The sequence below is a fragment of the Parasteatoda tepidariorum genome, chromosome X1, assembly GCF_043381705.1.
Source record: "Parasteatoda tepidariorum isolate YZ-2023 chromosome X1, CAS_Ptep_4.0, whole genome shotgun sequence".
NCBI lineage: Eukaryota > Metazoa > Arthropoda > Arachnida > Araneae > Theridiidae > Parasteatoda > Parasteatoda tepidariorum.
In genome coordinates, this window is record NC_092214.1 from 54213150 (window position 1) to 54227405 (window position 14256).

The following is a 14256-nucleotide window of genomic DNA, read 5'->3' on the forward strand; positions in this document are numbered from 1 at the left end:
TTTCTATATTTTTGGAAAGTGGAAGCAAAGAAAAAAGGAACGGAAAAAATTATCATTTTAAATAAAAAATTAAGTATTTAAAACGGAAAAAAAATGCATTCCTTGGATTTATTTCTATAGATTTTATTTTCGATGTAATCAAATTAATGGACAAATAATGTAACACCTTTTCGTTCATGATTAAAAGAACATTTCATGATTAAACGAATGAAAATTTAGATAGTAACTAAGGACCATATTTATAAATATATTTTCATAATATTTTGATAAATGCCTGATTTTTTTTTTATTTCTTAGGTAATATGCCACTCTAAACTTTATAAGATTCATTTTATTTGCAAACTTTCCAAATTATTCATCCTAACCTGCACCAGAATCTTTATTCAGTATGAAAATGAAAATCATTCCTATCATCTATTCTTTTATTGAATTTAAAATATAAAAGGAATATAATACTTTGATAAATGCCTGTTTTTTTTATTTCTTAGGCAATATACCACTTTAAAGTTTATAAGATTCATTTTATTTGCAAACTTTCCAAATTATTCATCCCCTCTTGCACCAGAATCTTTATTCAGTTTGAAAATGAAAATCATTCCTATCATCTATTCTTTTATTGAATTTAAAATATAAAAGGAATAAATATACGGTAAAACGAAAAATAACTAAAATATGAATATGAATAAAAGTTTAATGCAATTATTAGATTTTTCTTACTAGATTTTATTTTTCACGATATATTGATATATAGACATTTTTTAATTATTTTTTAACTAACTTCATACGTACTTAAAAACTGAAAGTGACTTTTTTTATTTAACATACCTCTGCTGTGAATCTAAATTCAACATCTTGGATCACTTGGAAAGAGAAAAAGTCTTCTCAAAGATGTCCTTCACTGGTTAGTTACTACAAATAAGTTAAATAGTTCGAAGTGTTAATTTACGAGTGCTTTGCTTTTTTAATAGTGCATGAATCATAAGATTATGCAAGATCATTTCATAATTCATTGATTCAAGATCATAAGATAATTCCACACTGAAAAATAATTACCCCTAAAGGAATTATCAGCTGCTTAGTAAAAATTATTTTAGTTTCTCAACTTGCACACCACATACAATTTAAAAATTAACTCTAATTTAAAAAATATTGATAAGTTAAAGCAATACACTGAGTAGTCTTGAAAGTCATTGAGTTAAATAAACTAACAAGAATAAATGAATAAAATTTTTGCAGAATTTTCTAATTGAAAATTTTAATATTTAAATATTGAACTATAAAAACGAAATAGATGTCTTGAATGAAATCGTTAGTTCATATTTTTATTTTAAGAAACGAAGAATACAGATTTTATATCATTTGTTTTTTTGGAGCTTCACCTCTCTCTGTTTGCATGTTTTGTTCATATCTGCTGTATATTTTGTTTTAGCTTTTGTAATGTTGCGTGATAAAGACCAGAATTTGTATTTGACTTATGGGGTATGCATAAATTTGTTTTAAAGTTTTGGTCAAGCGGGGCTTAAGAGTGAAAGAAAGACTTTTTCTTTTGCATGCTTGAGTGGTTTAGAGAGTTGATTCAATAGTGTTATTTTTGAAAAAATAAATTTTTATACTTCACGCTTGAAACATTCCCTCATTTTTTTTTACTGAAAATAAAAAATAATTATTTTTTTTAAATTAATGCTAAGTAATGCTTTTGCTGTTTTTAACAGAAAATATTGAGTTACAAATTTCTCCAATATCTTTATTTAATTGCTTCAATTCTTAGGCTCCTTTTTAATTACAAATTTTGGTATTTTTAAAAAATTTGTAATAACGCTATTTTAATCATGTTTTAACCATCACGTTTATTTTATGATTTTAAAGATAAGAAATTAAAAAAAACACATACATCTGAAGCTATTTTTAATATTCCATTTAAATTTTGAGATGAAACTCATGACAGTAAATAGTATAGTATTGGCAGATTTAAACAAAAAGTCATAACAATCAGACAGTATACATGGTGTTTCGCTAAAACTACTTTTTATAATATAATTTTATTATCCTGGTCAAAAATGAAGATCAATAAGTATACAAATTGGGAGTCGTAAATTGATACTTGACCAAGGAAAAAACAAAAACGCTATCGAAATCTGATTGCAACGTATTTGGAAAAAAGGAAAACGTACAGGAAAGCGTATTTGATAAACAAATCAAGTTCGATAGCGGGAGGAAACAGATATGAGTTGAAAGATGATTATTAAGATCACCTTGAAATTTCAATTTCCAACTAAACCTGCTTCTACGTTTATTACATTCACCTTCCTGTGCTGTGATTTGTCAGATTTCTATATCATTTTTTCCCCTTGGTTATATAGTAATTTGCCAAAGAGCATATTCTTCTGTTTTCATTCTTGATAAGGATTCTATTAATGAACATGTTTGGTGGTCTTAACGGAACACCCTGCATATTTACATATTTAAAGTTGCCACAAGTGTTCTAATGTTTGAATTCCGTGGATTTCACTTTGCTGATAGGGTAAAGCCTGGCACCCAATACTTTTTTTTAAAGATTATGGCGATTAAATTCCATTTAAATACCATATAAATTGTAAATATACATCTCCTAAATACAAATACGAGAATGATGAGTAGTTAAAATTTTGGAGTAAATTATAGTTTCTTTGCGCTAAAGGTATGTTACAGTAATTTTGCATCTGTGTGCTTAATGTGTATATTTTTGTAAACTGCAGTAGTAAATATACCTTGTAAATCAAAAATGACTAAAACAAAATAAGGAGAATCTTTATGATTAAAGATTCTCAATACAGGTGATACAGGTTGTGCAATACAGGGTATATTAATCGTGTTTCATCATAATATCCAATTTTTTGTGTAGTACATAATCAGCGTCGTACGTAAACTATGTCTAAATTTTAAATGGGCAGTATTAATAACCTTAAAAATATGGCTTTAGCGATAATGAGTCGAATTCACATTGATTTATATTTCATGCATACAAAGTAATTAAACCTACTCAAGATTTATTCAACAGGTAACTAACTGACTGCCATTCACAAAGCAAAATAATTCGTAATTTGTTACAGACTGCACAAAATATTTTTGCTTTAATTACTTTTAAATAGATTTTTCCCACAAAATTTATTATTTTTACATTTTTATATTTTATAGATTTATATTTTATATTTTATAGATTTATTATATATTTTATAGATCTATAATTTTTTTAGCTGAATTTACTGATATCATTAAATTTCCAAAATTAATCTCGAATAATTTAAAAGGAAAAAGTTAAGTGTTTGACTGACACTAATGTAATCTTTTTGGAAGAACTATTCTGCATATTTATGCATCATATTATTTTAAATAAAGTTACATCATATCGTATAAGCTATCGGAAAATCATATTTATTGAGTTTTAAAGTATTTCTAGAATAAAGAATGGCATTAATTAAAAAATAAATTGTAACTGATTCTCCCTTCTGAATTTCATTAATATCCTAATGGAAAGAAGAAATTAAAAATTATGTTTCAAAATGCAATACATAAAGTTGTTTATAATATTAAAATAAAACTGAATTAATTGAACTCTGAAATATTCAGTGGAAAATGTTTGTGCCCTGGGCAATACACCATTTGATGCCCTTGAAATGAGGAGTGCTATATCATTAAAATACCCTATTTTACAAGAAAAAAAGCATAGGAAAATCTATGATAAATAATGTATAACTTTTAAAAATCTACCCTATATGTAGTAAGTGTAAACGGAAATTATTATACAATAAAAGTAAAATGTCTTTAACGAAATGAAAAGTAGCTCCGAAAAAAATAATATTCGAATTTGAAAACCCCATGTATTAAAATTGAAATAGCGTATACTCATTTTTAAGAAAAATGCATTTGAAGGGAGAAATGCTTGAGGGATATATTCGTTGGCTAACTACCTGCAGGATTCAAGTCAGGGACTTCGGAGCTCTTAATAGGATGCTCTAACCACCTTAGTTGAACACCCGCATCCAGGGAGATTTACTAGGAAACTTTATATAGTAACCGCCGCAATGACATACTAATTCCAATTTCAACGGTACAGAGGGTTGCAGTTTGGAAAATGTGGTGCCTAACTTAGTCAGGAGATCAGTAACTTTAACTTCTTTTTCGCTTATTTTGCTATATCGCAAAAACTTGTAAATGAATGGAATAAAGGCTATGATTTGTCATTACTACGGTCACTATGTAAAGCTTATCAACTCTCCAGGACTGGGGTGTACAGCTATGGAAATTAAACAATCTTACTATGAACTCGGTTCGAATCCTGCCAACAGCCAAATATCATCTCTTTCACACGTCACATACATTTTGCTCAAAAATGAGTACATGATGTTTCAGTTTTGAATGCATGGGGTTTTCAAATTCGTCTCTTATTAGTTTCAGACCTATTTTGACTCATTTTTGCTCAATTTTTATAAAACTTTTTTTACATTGTACATTCTCCATAGTAATTTTTCCTTATGCTATTCGAAGCTACTGTGTACTTATGAAATGCTATTCGAAGCTACTGTGTACTTATGTCAGTCAGCTACCACGGAATTTTCTGTACTTCAGAATTATAATTCTATTTATTCAGCAATTAAATATTTTTAATCTAAGCAAAAGATACGAATTTCGAGAAGTTCCCAACAGAAATTTTCATGCTGAGTTCAGAAAATTAATATTTTTGGGTAATTGACTAACATTTATGGGTTCAATTGCTCTTTAACAAAAAAACCATAAATTAGAAAACATTTTTGAAAAAAGTCTATTTCTACATATATTTCTATCCACAAAATTCATGGAAGGAGTTTTACATCTGTTACGACTATTTTAATGAAACAATATATAATTTAAAATTCAGTGCTCTATTGAACTAGATAGTTCAAGCTTTGAAAATGTTTTACAATGCTCAACATTTTGTTAAATTTGAAATTTTGATGTTCAGATTCACACTCTTGTGAAATTGCCCTTGGAGTTACCAACACGTTCAGGTAAACGTCCGAAACGAGGGGATTAAATCGATCTTAAATAAGCCACCGAACGCAAATTCTGTCGCGACAATAGTCTATTTCTGACCCTACTTATTTTAGCCATTTGCAGTTTAGCTTCGAGCGAATTCAAATAAGCATAGGTAGCTATGATCGAAAATAAAAGTATTTGTTTCCACTTTAAAATATTTTGCGTTTTTAATTTTCATGAAACATACACATAGATATTCCTCTTCATCCCGAATTCGAGTATAAGGCTTCTATCATAGTATAAGGCTTCTATCACTCAATTTGTGGCCAGATATTTTGCCTGACACTACGTCATTCCTATTGCTTTCAATTCACTTAGAATCGTTTGAATTCACTTAGAATTCAATTCACTTGGTTGATAGGAAATACGAAAAATGTTTTACGGCATTTTTTGTGGCTATGAAAAATAAAAAAGACACAGCTTTTATTTAACAAATGACAACCATACTTGTTTAATAAATGAAGTAAAAAAAGCAAAATGTGTGAAGAAAAAACAAACAGTTCCAAACAGAAGTTTGAATTGCTATGACACTCTAAATGTTGGAGGAGAGGACAAACTTATTGTACTATGCACTATCTGCAGAAAAAGCAGAAATCCTATATTGTGTTACGATTAATGAAATCTTCAACATTATACACGACGCATATCACAGTTGGTCAAGGGAGAAGAACTCGTATGATTAAGGATTTAAATCGCAAGTCTAAGAATCTAACAATAGAATCTACCGCCACGTATTTCAGACTATGTGAAGCATGTGAGAAAAAAATTAAAAATATGAAAGAAAGGAATTGTAATCAAACTAATTAAGCATCGCAAAAGGAATTCTCGATGTCAAGTCGACCTTATAGATATGCAGTATAATCCTAATCGAGATAGGAAATTCAGTTTAGTGTAGCTAGATCAGCTTACAAAATTCGTCTTACTGCGAAGCTTACCCAGTAAAAGAACTAGCATATCACATTCTGAATATTTCAACAGCTTGGAGCCCTAGTATTCTTCAGTCCAACAATGGGAAGGAATTTTGCCACCAGATCATATAGAGTTTATGTAAAATTTGATAAAAATAGTGCAATCAAAATAATAATAATAGTATATCTTATGTATATTCGATATAAAAATAGTTCACTGTGAACCAAGACACAGTCAATCCTAATGTTCTGTAGAACGGGTGAACCAAGATGTTGAGACCATTTTGCAATATGTGTATGGAAACACAATAAGACGGAAAAGTGGTAGGAAATAATAAAATTTGCTCAAGAAAGGTTAAATAAAGATTATAACGAGGAAATCAAATATTCACCTTATGAAGCTATGATTGTCCTTTGAAGCTGAGTTTGCTAACTCCGTTTTGCAACGTGCTTTGATTAGTAGCATGGCCACTGCAGAAGGCTTAAAAAAAGCATAAATATTAATAATGAATGCACAGTTAATATAGAAGATGGTGGCACTAATCTCAAATCAACAGTTACTTTACAATCGTAAGATAATAATAATACATGTTAAAATTAACCATGCATAACGATGGAAGTGGATACTGAAATTCAAATTGAAAAACAAAAGAACCAGATATATGCTCTGACATAAGGATGTTTCAAGGGACAGCTAAAGAAGGAATTGAGAATCAGGCAAGGAAGATGAAGAATATGTCTTTTAAAACTTAGCAAAAACCTACTCTCAGACATGTTAAAGTAAAAATACCTGATATTGATAAATTGAAAATAGATTCGATCCAAAAGCTGGGATAGCCGTTACTACTGACATTATGGCGAGTTTACTAAATTTAATAAGCAAGCTCTAAGTTTTGTAAATTAAAATCGTTGCACTCAGGTTTTGCAAAGAGAATTTTTAAAGCATCAAAGAATTTGATAATAAATAAGTGTGCCTGAATTTGAAAAAAAAACTTTCTTTAGTTGGGGGGGGAGGACTAAAAAAATTTAACTGTTCAAAAACTGTACTACGAAAATGCGTTTGTGCACATCAGATGACGTGCACTATCTACAATAATCGAAGGGACAGTTTTTGACATTATTTCGCAAGAAATATTTAGAGGATTAATTTGAAACTTTAGAGTTGTTCAGTTCATTTGATTTTTCAAACCTAGCTAAAATTTTCCGGGGTTCAAGGGACCGACGTTAAATTATGCAAGAAAACAAGTATTTTTGAACATCCTATACCAGAAAATCAAGAAATCAGCCTGTAACTTGTATCGATTACTTTGATTGTTATTCGCAATAACTACATAAAATTTTGTAAACTTAACTTAAAAATTTATGGAACGAAACTTAATTATTAAAATTTAAAGCAAATAATTATTTTTTATACAAAAGTCCATATCTCCTTAAGTGCTTAAGCTAGGTTTACGAAGTTTTATACAGTCACTGAAAATAATAACCAATGTTCTTGATACAAATTACAAGCTTATTGCTTGATTTTCTAGCGTAGTGAGTTCAAAAATACTTGTTTTCTTACGCATTTATTATCGGTCTCTCAAACCTTCGAAAATTTTAAGCTTATTGCTAAGTATGAAAAATCGCATGAACTAATTACTTCTAAAGTAACAAAATAATCCTCTAAGTGTTTCTTGAGAAATTTAAATAAATGCCAAAAACTGAAGGTGTATCTTTCATTATTGTAGAGTAGTGCAGTTTTTGTAATTTGTAATTAAAAGTGCCATAACAGTCAACCTTGCTGTAACAAGTAATGTAGTAAAGAATATGTGGCATTTTGTGTAAATTGATTAATTGAAGTAGATGGATTTTTGTTGACTAATGCAGAAATAAAAAAAAATTAATGGATGATGTCTGATTGAAGCAGATGATGAAAAAGAAAAAAATAATCAATATAAGTCCTTTACTCAGCAGTAGTTATTGAGCTCGAGATACAAAATTAATGTGGCATTTTTTGTAGATTAATTAATTGAAGTAGATGGATTTTTGTTGACTAATGCAGAAATAAAAAAAAATTAATGGATGATGTCTGATTGAAGCAGATGATGAAAAAGAAAAAAATAATCAATATAAAGCCTTTATTCAGTAGTAGTTATTGAGCTCGAGATACAAAATTAAAAGTATATTTTATTCAAATGACTTTTCAAGCAAAATAATAAACTTTGCATGATAATATAAATAGGGACCCAAACCATGAGAGATAAATCCCCCAAGACCTGCTTGATCAGGAANTTATTGTAGAGTAGTGCAGTTTTTGTAATTTGTAATTAAAAGTGCCATAACAGTCAACCTTGCTGTAACAAGTAATGTAGTAAAAAATATGTGGCATTTTGTGTAGATTGATTAATTGAAGTAGATGGATTTTTGTCGATTAATGCAGAAAGCAAAAAAATTAAGGGATGATGTCTGATTGAATCAGATGATGAAAAAGAAGAAAATAATCAATATAAAGCCTTTATTCAGTAGTAGTTATTAAGCCCGAGATGCAAAATTAATGTGGCATCTTGTGTATATTAATTAATTGAAGTAGATGGATTTTTGCTGATTAATGCAGAATTCAAAAAAATTAATGGATGATGTCTGATTGAAGCAGATGATGAAAGAGAAAAAATAATCAATATAAAGCCTTTATTCAGTAGTAGTTATTGAGCTCGAGATACAAAATTATTGTAATGTGGCATTTTGTGTAGGTTAATTAATTGAAGTAGATGGAATTTTGTTGATTAATGCAGAATCAAAAAAATCAATGGATGATGTATGATTGAAGCAGATGATGAAAAAGAAAAAAATAATCAGTATAAAGCCTTTATTCAGTAGTAGTTATTGAGCTCGAGATACAAAATTAAAAGTATATTTTATTCAAATGACTTTTCAAGCAAAATAATAAACTTTGCATGATAATATAAATAGGGACCCAAACCATGAGAGATAAATCCCCCAAGACCTGCTTGATCAGGAACCTATTCAAAAGTAGTATTTAATTAACCCTTTTGGAGTACAGAAGTGATCCATTATTGGCGCCTTATCGAAGAGAGACACAACCAAAAGTAAAGACTTAACCAACCTCACGATATCTCATGTTAATATTTAAATAATGTGGCTGAAAATGTAAGGCTGAAACGTTCATGGGAAATTAAAGTAAACTTAATAAAGTATAAACTAATAGCTAATGTAGTTGAAGAAAGGAAGGTTAAAAATAGATTTTGCCGCTCAGTTGTCGTGACATTGAATTATAATTAGTTATACACTTGCATTGAAATTAAAAGTTAGCCGTTATATTTATTGAGAATGAGACAATATGCATTCACTCTTTATAACATTTAATTTAAACTAATTAACTGATTTATTTGTTTAATAAAGAGATAAAGAATGATTAAATTTATAAAATGAAAGACATTTAAAATCTAGGAATATGTAATGCCTCTAATGACATCACAAGTAGTAAGAGTTGTTAAAGTAATAGCATTAAAGAAAAACATACTACACTTTTCTTATTTTTTAAATTTCATAATTTTTATTTTCTTTCTGAGAAATGATTATTTTTCTCTTATTGCCAGAATTATTTTTAAAAATTATTGATGTCTCTTTAATTGTAGAGAAATTTGTGCATCAGTTCAACTTATTCACATGGGAAATTATTTGTGAAATGGCATAAATATTGGATTGTTTTTTTTCCTTTCTTGAAACTCTTTGAAAATTAATTATAAGACAGTTCAATTGATATAATCTTAAATCATACCTTATTTTGATCAGTTTTGCAATTTATATTTTCAATTAAAGTATGATTTAACCTTTTGGGGACGCACTGTACATCGGTACCTTGAACAAAAATATATCTGTGAATCAAAAATATATCTTTGAATGGAAAATTCTATCATAAGTAATTCTTCGTTTTGGGATTTTACCAAAGAAGTTGGTAACTCCTAGGTTTTGCCGCAAAGGGTTGGTAAAAGTCCGAAATGAAATCATATTAAAACATGCTTCTGAATTTTACCAAGCCGATGTAGTAAATCCTAAGTTTTACAAGTAACACTTGGAATTTGCCACATTTACAGAAACATATTCATCGCATACGTGCCTCTGCTGGAGGGTTGAAAAATAATTGCAAAGCAAGAGTCTCTCACTGCATCTATGTTTATCTAATTCCTTTTAAATTTAAATTATATTGCTTTATACCACAAAACCCCTTTTTCTAACTAAATATATTTCAATGTTATTCTTATTTCAAAGTATTAAATAGATCATTTTTCCAGTAAACTTCATCTAACTCTAAATTATATCATGTAAAATACAAAATTCAATTTCCATAAAAGCTTTATATATAATATAATTTTTTTAAATATTAGTCATGATTTTGAAACAAACTTTACACTATTATGTTTCCTTATTAAAGTATCACATATTTATCCGTTCTTTACTTTGAAGCGACAGTATAATCTACTTTTTTTATCTATTATTAGGATTTGAGAGTTGGTTATACTGCTTTTTAATCTGTAAGCTTAAAATGTAAGTAATATACGAAGAAAAAAACATATATCAGGTTCTTATACTTAACCAATTTTGACTGATAGCCCTTAAAATGTGCCTTTTTACTCAATTCGTGCAATGAAGTTATTCTACTAATTTTTATGAACACGAAAAAAATCTTTTTAACTTGAACTTCATGTTTCCAAATTTCATCCATAACTTAGACTTAGTCAAAATAAATAACAAAAACTTCACGTCATTACTATTGTGTTAGATCACTGTACTAATTTATGTATAATTAATTATCTAAATAATTTTTTTAACATATAAATAGAAGAACGGCATTAATAATTCTGAAATTTTTCAATTTTTTTAGCCCCGGTGTAGGATATCAAGGAATAAGTCTGTGAGTGAATCTTAAACTTTATCAGTGTTATTTCTTTTGCAACTGTATCGCTTAAAATCTTACTTCTTTTTCACTGTGCTTGTACCAGAAGATTGTGCTAATTACTAAGTGTACCTTTCATACATTTGTTAAGCTTGCTTAAAATATAATAGAAAAGTTTTGCTTAGAAACAACTCAGATGTTACATATATTCTATGTTAAAGAAATAGAAGATTCAAGGTCCATTACTCATGTATACAACTTTTGGCCAAGAAATTATATCAAATGAAAATGATTGTTAGATCAGTTTTTCGTGTTTCATAGCTCCAAAAACTAATGGGATTTTAAAAAGCAAGCAAAAGTACTCATGACTGATTGCTGTTTTTAAAAATTTTGGATATGAAAGTAAGGATCTTTAATCACTAATTTCTTTTACATGGAATATATCAATAAATTGTGACTAGACGCATGCAAATTACGCATGACTTTCAGACTCTAAAAACGTTTTAATTTGATGCGTATTAGTGCCATAGTGAATTGAATTAGTTTGTGTTTGTGTAAGAGATTTCCCATTAATGCTAATGTTTGTATAGTGTTGTGTGTATGCTTGTTTGAATTTTTATGTGTGTTGATTAAGTAAGAAGCTTCAGTAGTGCTTCAAGAGAAAGCTCTGAATTTTATAAAATGTATAATTTAGAACTAATAGCATATAGCGAATATCTTATTAGAAATATAAACCTATGATATATCACATGTGATATCGCATATGATATCACATATGATAATAATCACATATGATAATAAAAAAATATCACATATGATAATAAAAAAAATTATATACAAAGAGAATTAAAAATAATAAAAGAGATACATTTTATTTGGCTACTTAAGTTATAGAAACATGATTTTTTAAAAATAAACTGTCTTTGAAAAATAATCCTGCCAAACTTACCTTGAAAATACGTTTGCATATTTTAAAGGATTTATTGGCATATTTTTCCTATTCGTTAATTAAATAGTACAATGAAAATTTTTAAAACATATTCCAAATTCCTTTGCATACCTTTAAAGATTTAAATCGAAAGATTACAAACCATGCATGGCACTGGTTGGTGATGCTGACTAATTTTATGATATTCCTAGTTAGAAATGAAACATTTTTTTCATTTATCGAAAAGTTATAAAACCGATACTGCTCTTCCAATTTAAAATTGTCTGCACATTTTCAATACAATTTCAGTTTTAAGTTACTTTTATTTCAACAAAATAGGAACATATTTTGACACGTATCTATGTTTTATATTAAAATATACTTGCGTGCCAAGACTGAGCACAATTGATGGGTACGAATTTGAGCACCTACCTGAGAGTATAATTAAAAATACTTTTAATCATTTTGATGCAAATATTTTCGAACATATTTTATAGTGTCATGAATTTTTCAATATATATTCGAATTTTTCACTACACGAACTTTTCAATTTCAATAAATTTTTAAATATATGCGATTCAAATTAAAATTAACGTATTATAATAATATTCAATACATAATTTAAAGAAATATCTCAAAAGACATCTGATATTTTCGTCTTTTAATTTATAGTCCCAATTAAAAATAGAGTTAGAAATAAAAATTATAAATTTCAATTTGTTTGCACTAAAAGAAGTAAGCAGAATTTGCACAATATTACAAATTTAAAAACATTTTAGACATAAAACTTTGATCTCATTAAGGGAATAGATTATTTGTTTTGACGATACGTGAATTTTTTAGTTGTTTCAGAAGCAAACAAAAATCATTTTTATGCATGATTGTCGTCTATTCCCTTAACGCATGTATGTTGTATTTGAGTGTTTAATTCTGTAAAAAGTATAAGGAATAAATTATTATTCATGAAAAATTTCTATAATTTTTGCAAATCATGTATACTGACGTCATGTGTTGAATAAAAGCATGTGCAATGATAAAAAGTCGCGTGTTATTCAAGGAAAATTGCATTAGACAATTATGTTTTCGAAGCAAAATTTTGTTAGAAATATAGTTCATAGTTTAAAAAAGCATAAGCTTACCCACAACTTTCTATGCGTTTTTTAACTATAATTTTAAATTAATATAACTCCTTGAATTTCATGAAAAAACAAATAATCGAGGGAAAAAGTCAAATAATTTTTCATGAAAGGTGCAAAATAGAAAACTTTGATAAATTTTTATTCATTGACAATAGCCAAATAATCAGATTCTTTATGTATTCCCCGATTTCTACTTTCTTGAAAGCAATGGATTCATTCGTGGCAAAGAAAAGAAAGGAAAGGAAAAAACTATTAACAAGTGAGGAAATTTATATCTGATGAAGTACACTGTATAAAAATTCCGGATTAAATTACGGTATAAAGTACCGGCACTTAGGGTGCCTCATCCGTAAAATTTATTTTACCGTAAAATATTACACCGAAATTTTTACAGTAATATTTAACTAATTAGAGTGATTCAGTGATTTTACGGTAATTACTTCTGTAAAAATTATGATGTATCATAATTTTTGTTCGGTACCATGTTCCGGTTAAATGAATTTTAAGATAAAAGTGTTGGCATTCAGGGGGCTGATACTTTTACCGTTATTTGATCGGAAACTTTTTACAGTCTACGTCCGGTATTCAATCCCCGGGATAGGCTGAAAGTTCATACAGCTTCAGATGGATGGGTATCAGCTTGTATGGGAAGTTGTTGCTATTGTTGCTTATCCTCTTAATTGTTGCTTATCTGACATATGTAGGATAAGCTCCAGAAGGTCGCTGACCTCAAGAAAATGTACAAGAAAAAATGGATCTAAGGTAAAATCTCCCTTAGAAAGTCCAAGGTAAACCAAAATATGTTCCAGCGAAGCTGGTTGAACTCAGCATTTTTTTTCAAGTCGGGAAGATCTCGCTGCCTCCCTCAAAAGTAAGGCACTTAAGATGGCCACTTGCAAATCTAGACAAAACAGTCTGGGTTCCTTGGGAGCATTTAATATCCAGTGGGGTACCAGGGGGTGTCCTATAATATTAGTGGTGTGTAGGCGGTATACGCCATGATAGATGAAGCTTGGATCTTTCAATGGAACAAAGTTCCCGACAAATAAGTGAGAAGTCAGTCACTGTTGTGCCTTCACTGCCCTCTTCTCCAATCCATTCGCCACCTCATTACAGCGAATATCCACTTGTGATGGGATCCATTTTAGGTTGACATCGTGATTCTTAGAGATTGTCCCTAGTTTGTGTCGAATAGAAACGCTGCTTTAATCGCTTGCAGAGGAACAGACACTTAAATATCGTATTGGACTAAGGCTGTCCGATAAAATCCATAACTCACTAAAATCACTGTGTGAAAAGTAAAGGCAGCTAGAGCGCAATGTTGACCAAATATTC

At 28.8% G+C, this 14256-nt stretch overlaps 1 protein-coding gene across 4 annotated transcripts in view; it reads left to right on the plus strand.

The window, feature by feature from the left end:
* LOC107450089 (transient-receptor-potential-like protein) overlaps positions 1-14256 on the plus strand; it is a 199854-nt gene that overhangs the window by 167774 nt on the left and 17824 nt on the right. For 2 of the 4 annotated variants that reach the window (XM_071187496.1, XM_071187495.1), the window contains one exon: positions 10843-10872. The exons of the other annotated variants lie outside the window; for them this stretch is intronic. In XM_071187496.1, the coding sequence (XP_071043597.1) occupies positions 10843-10872 (30 nt within the window). The remainder of the gene's footprint in view (positions 1-10842; positions 10873-14256) is intronic. 4 annotated transcript variants of the gene reach the window in all.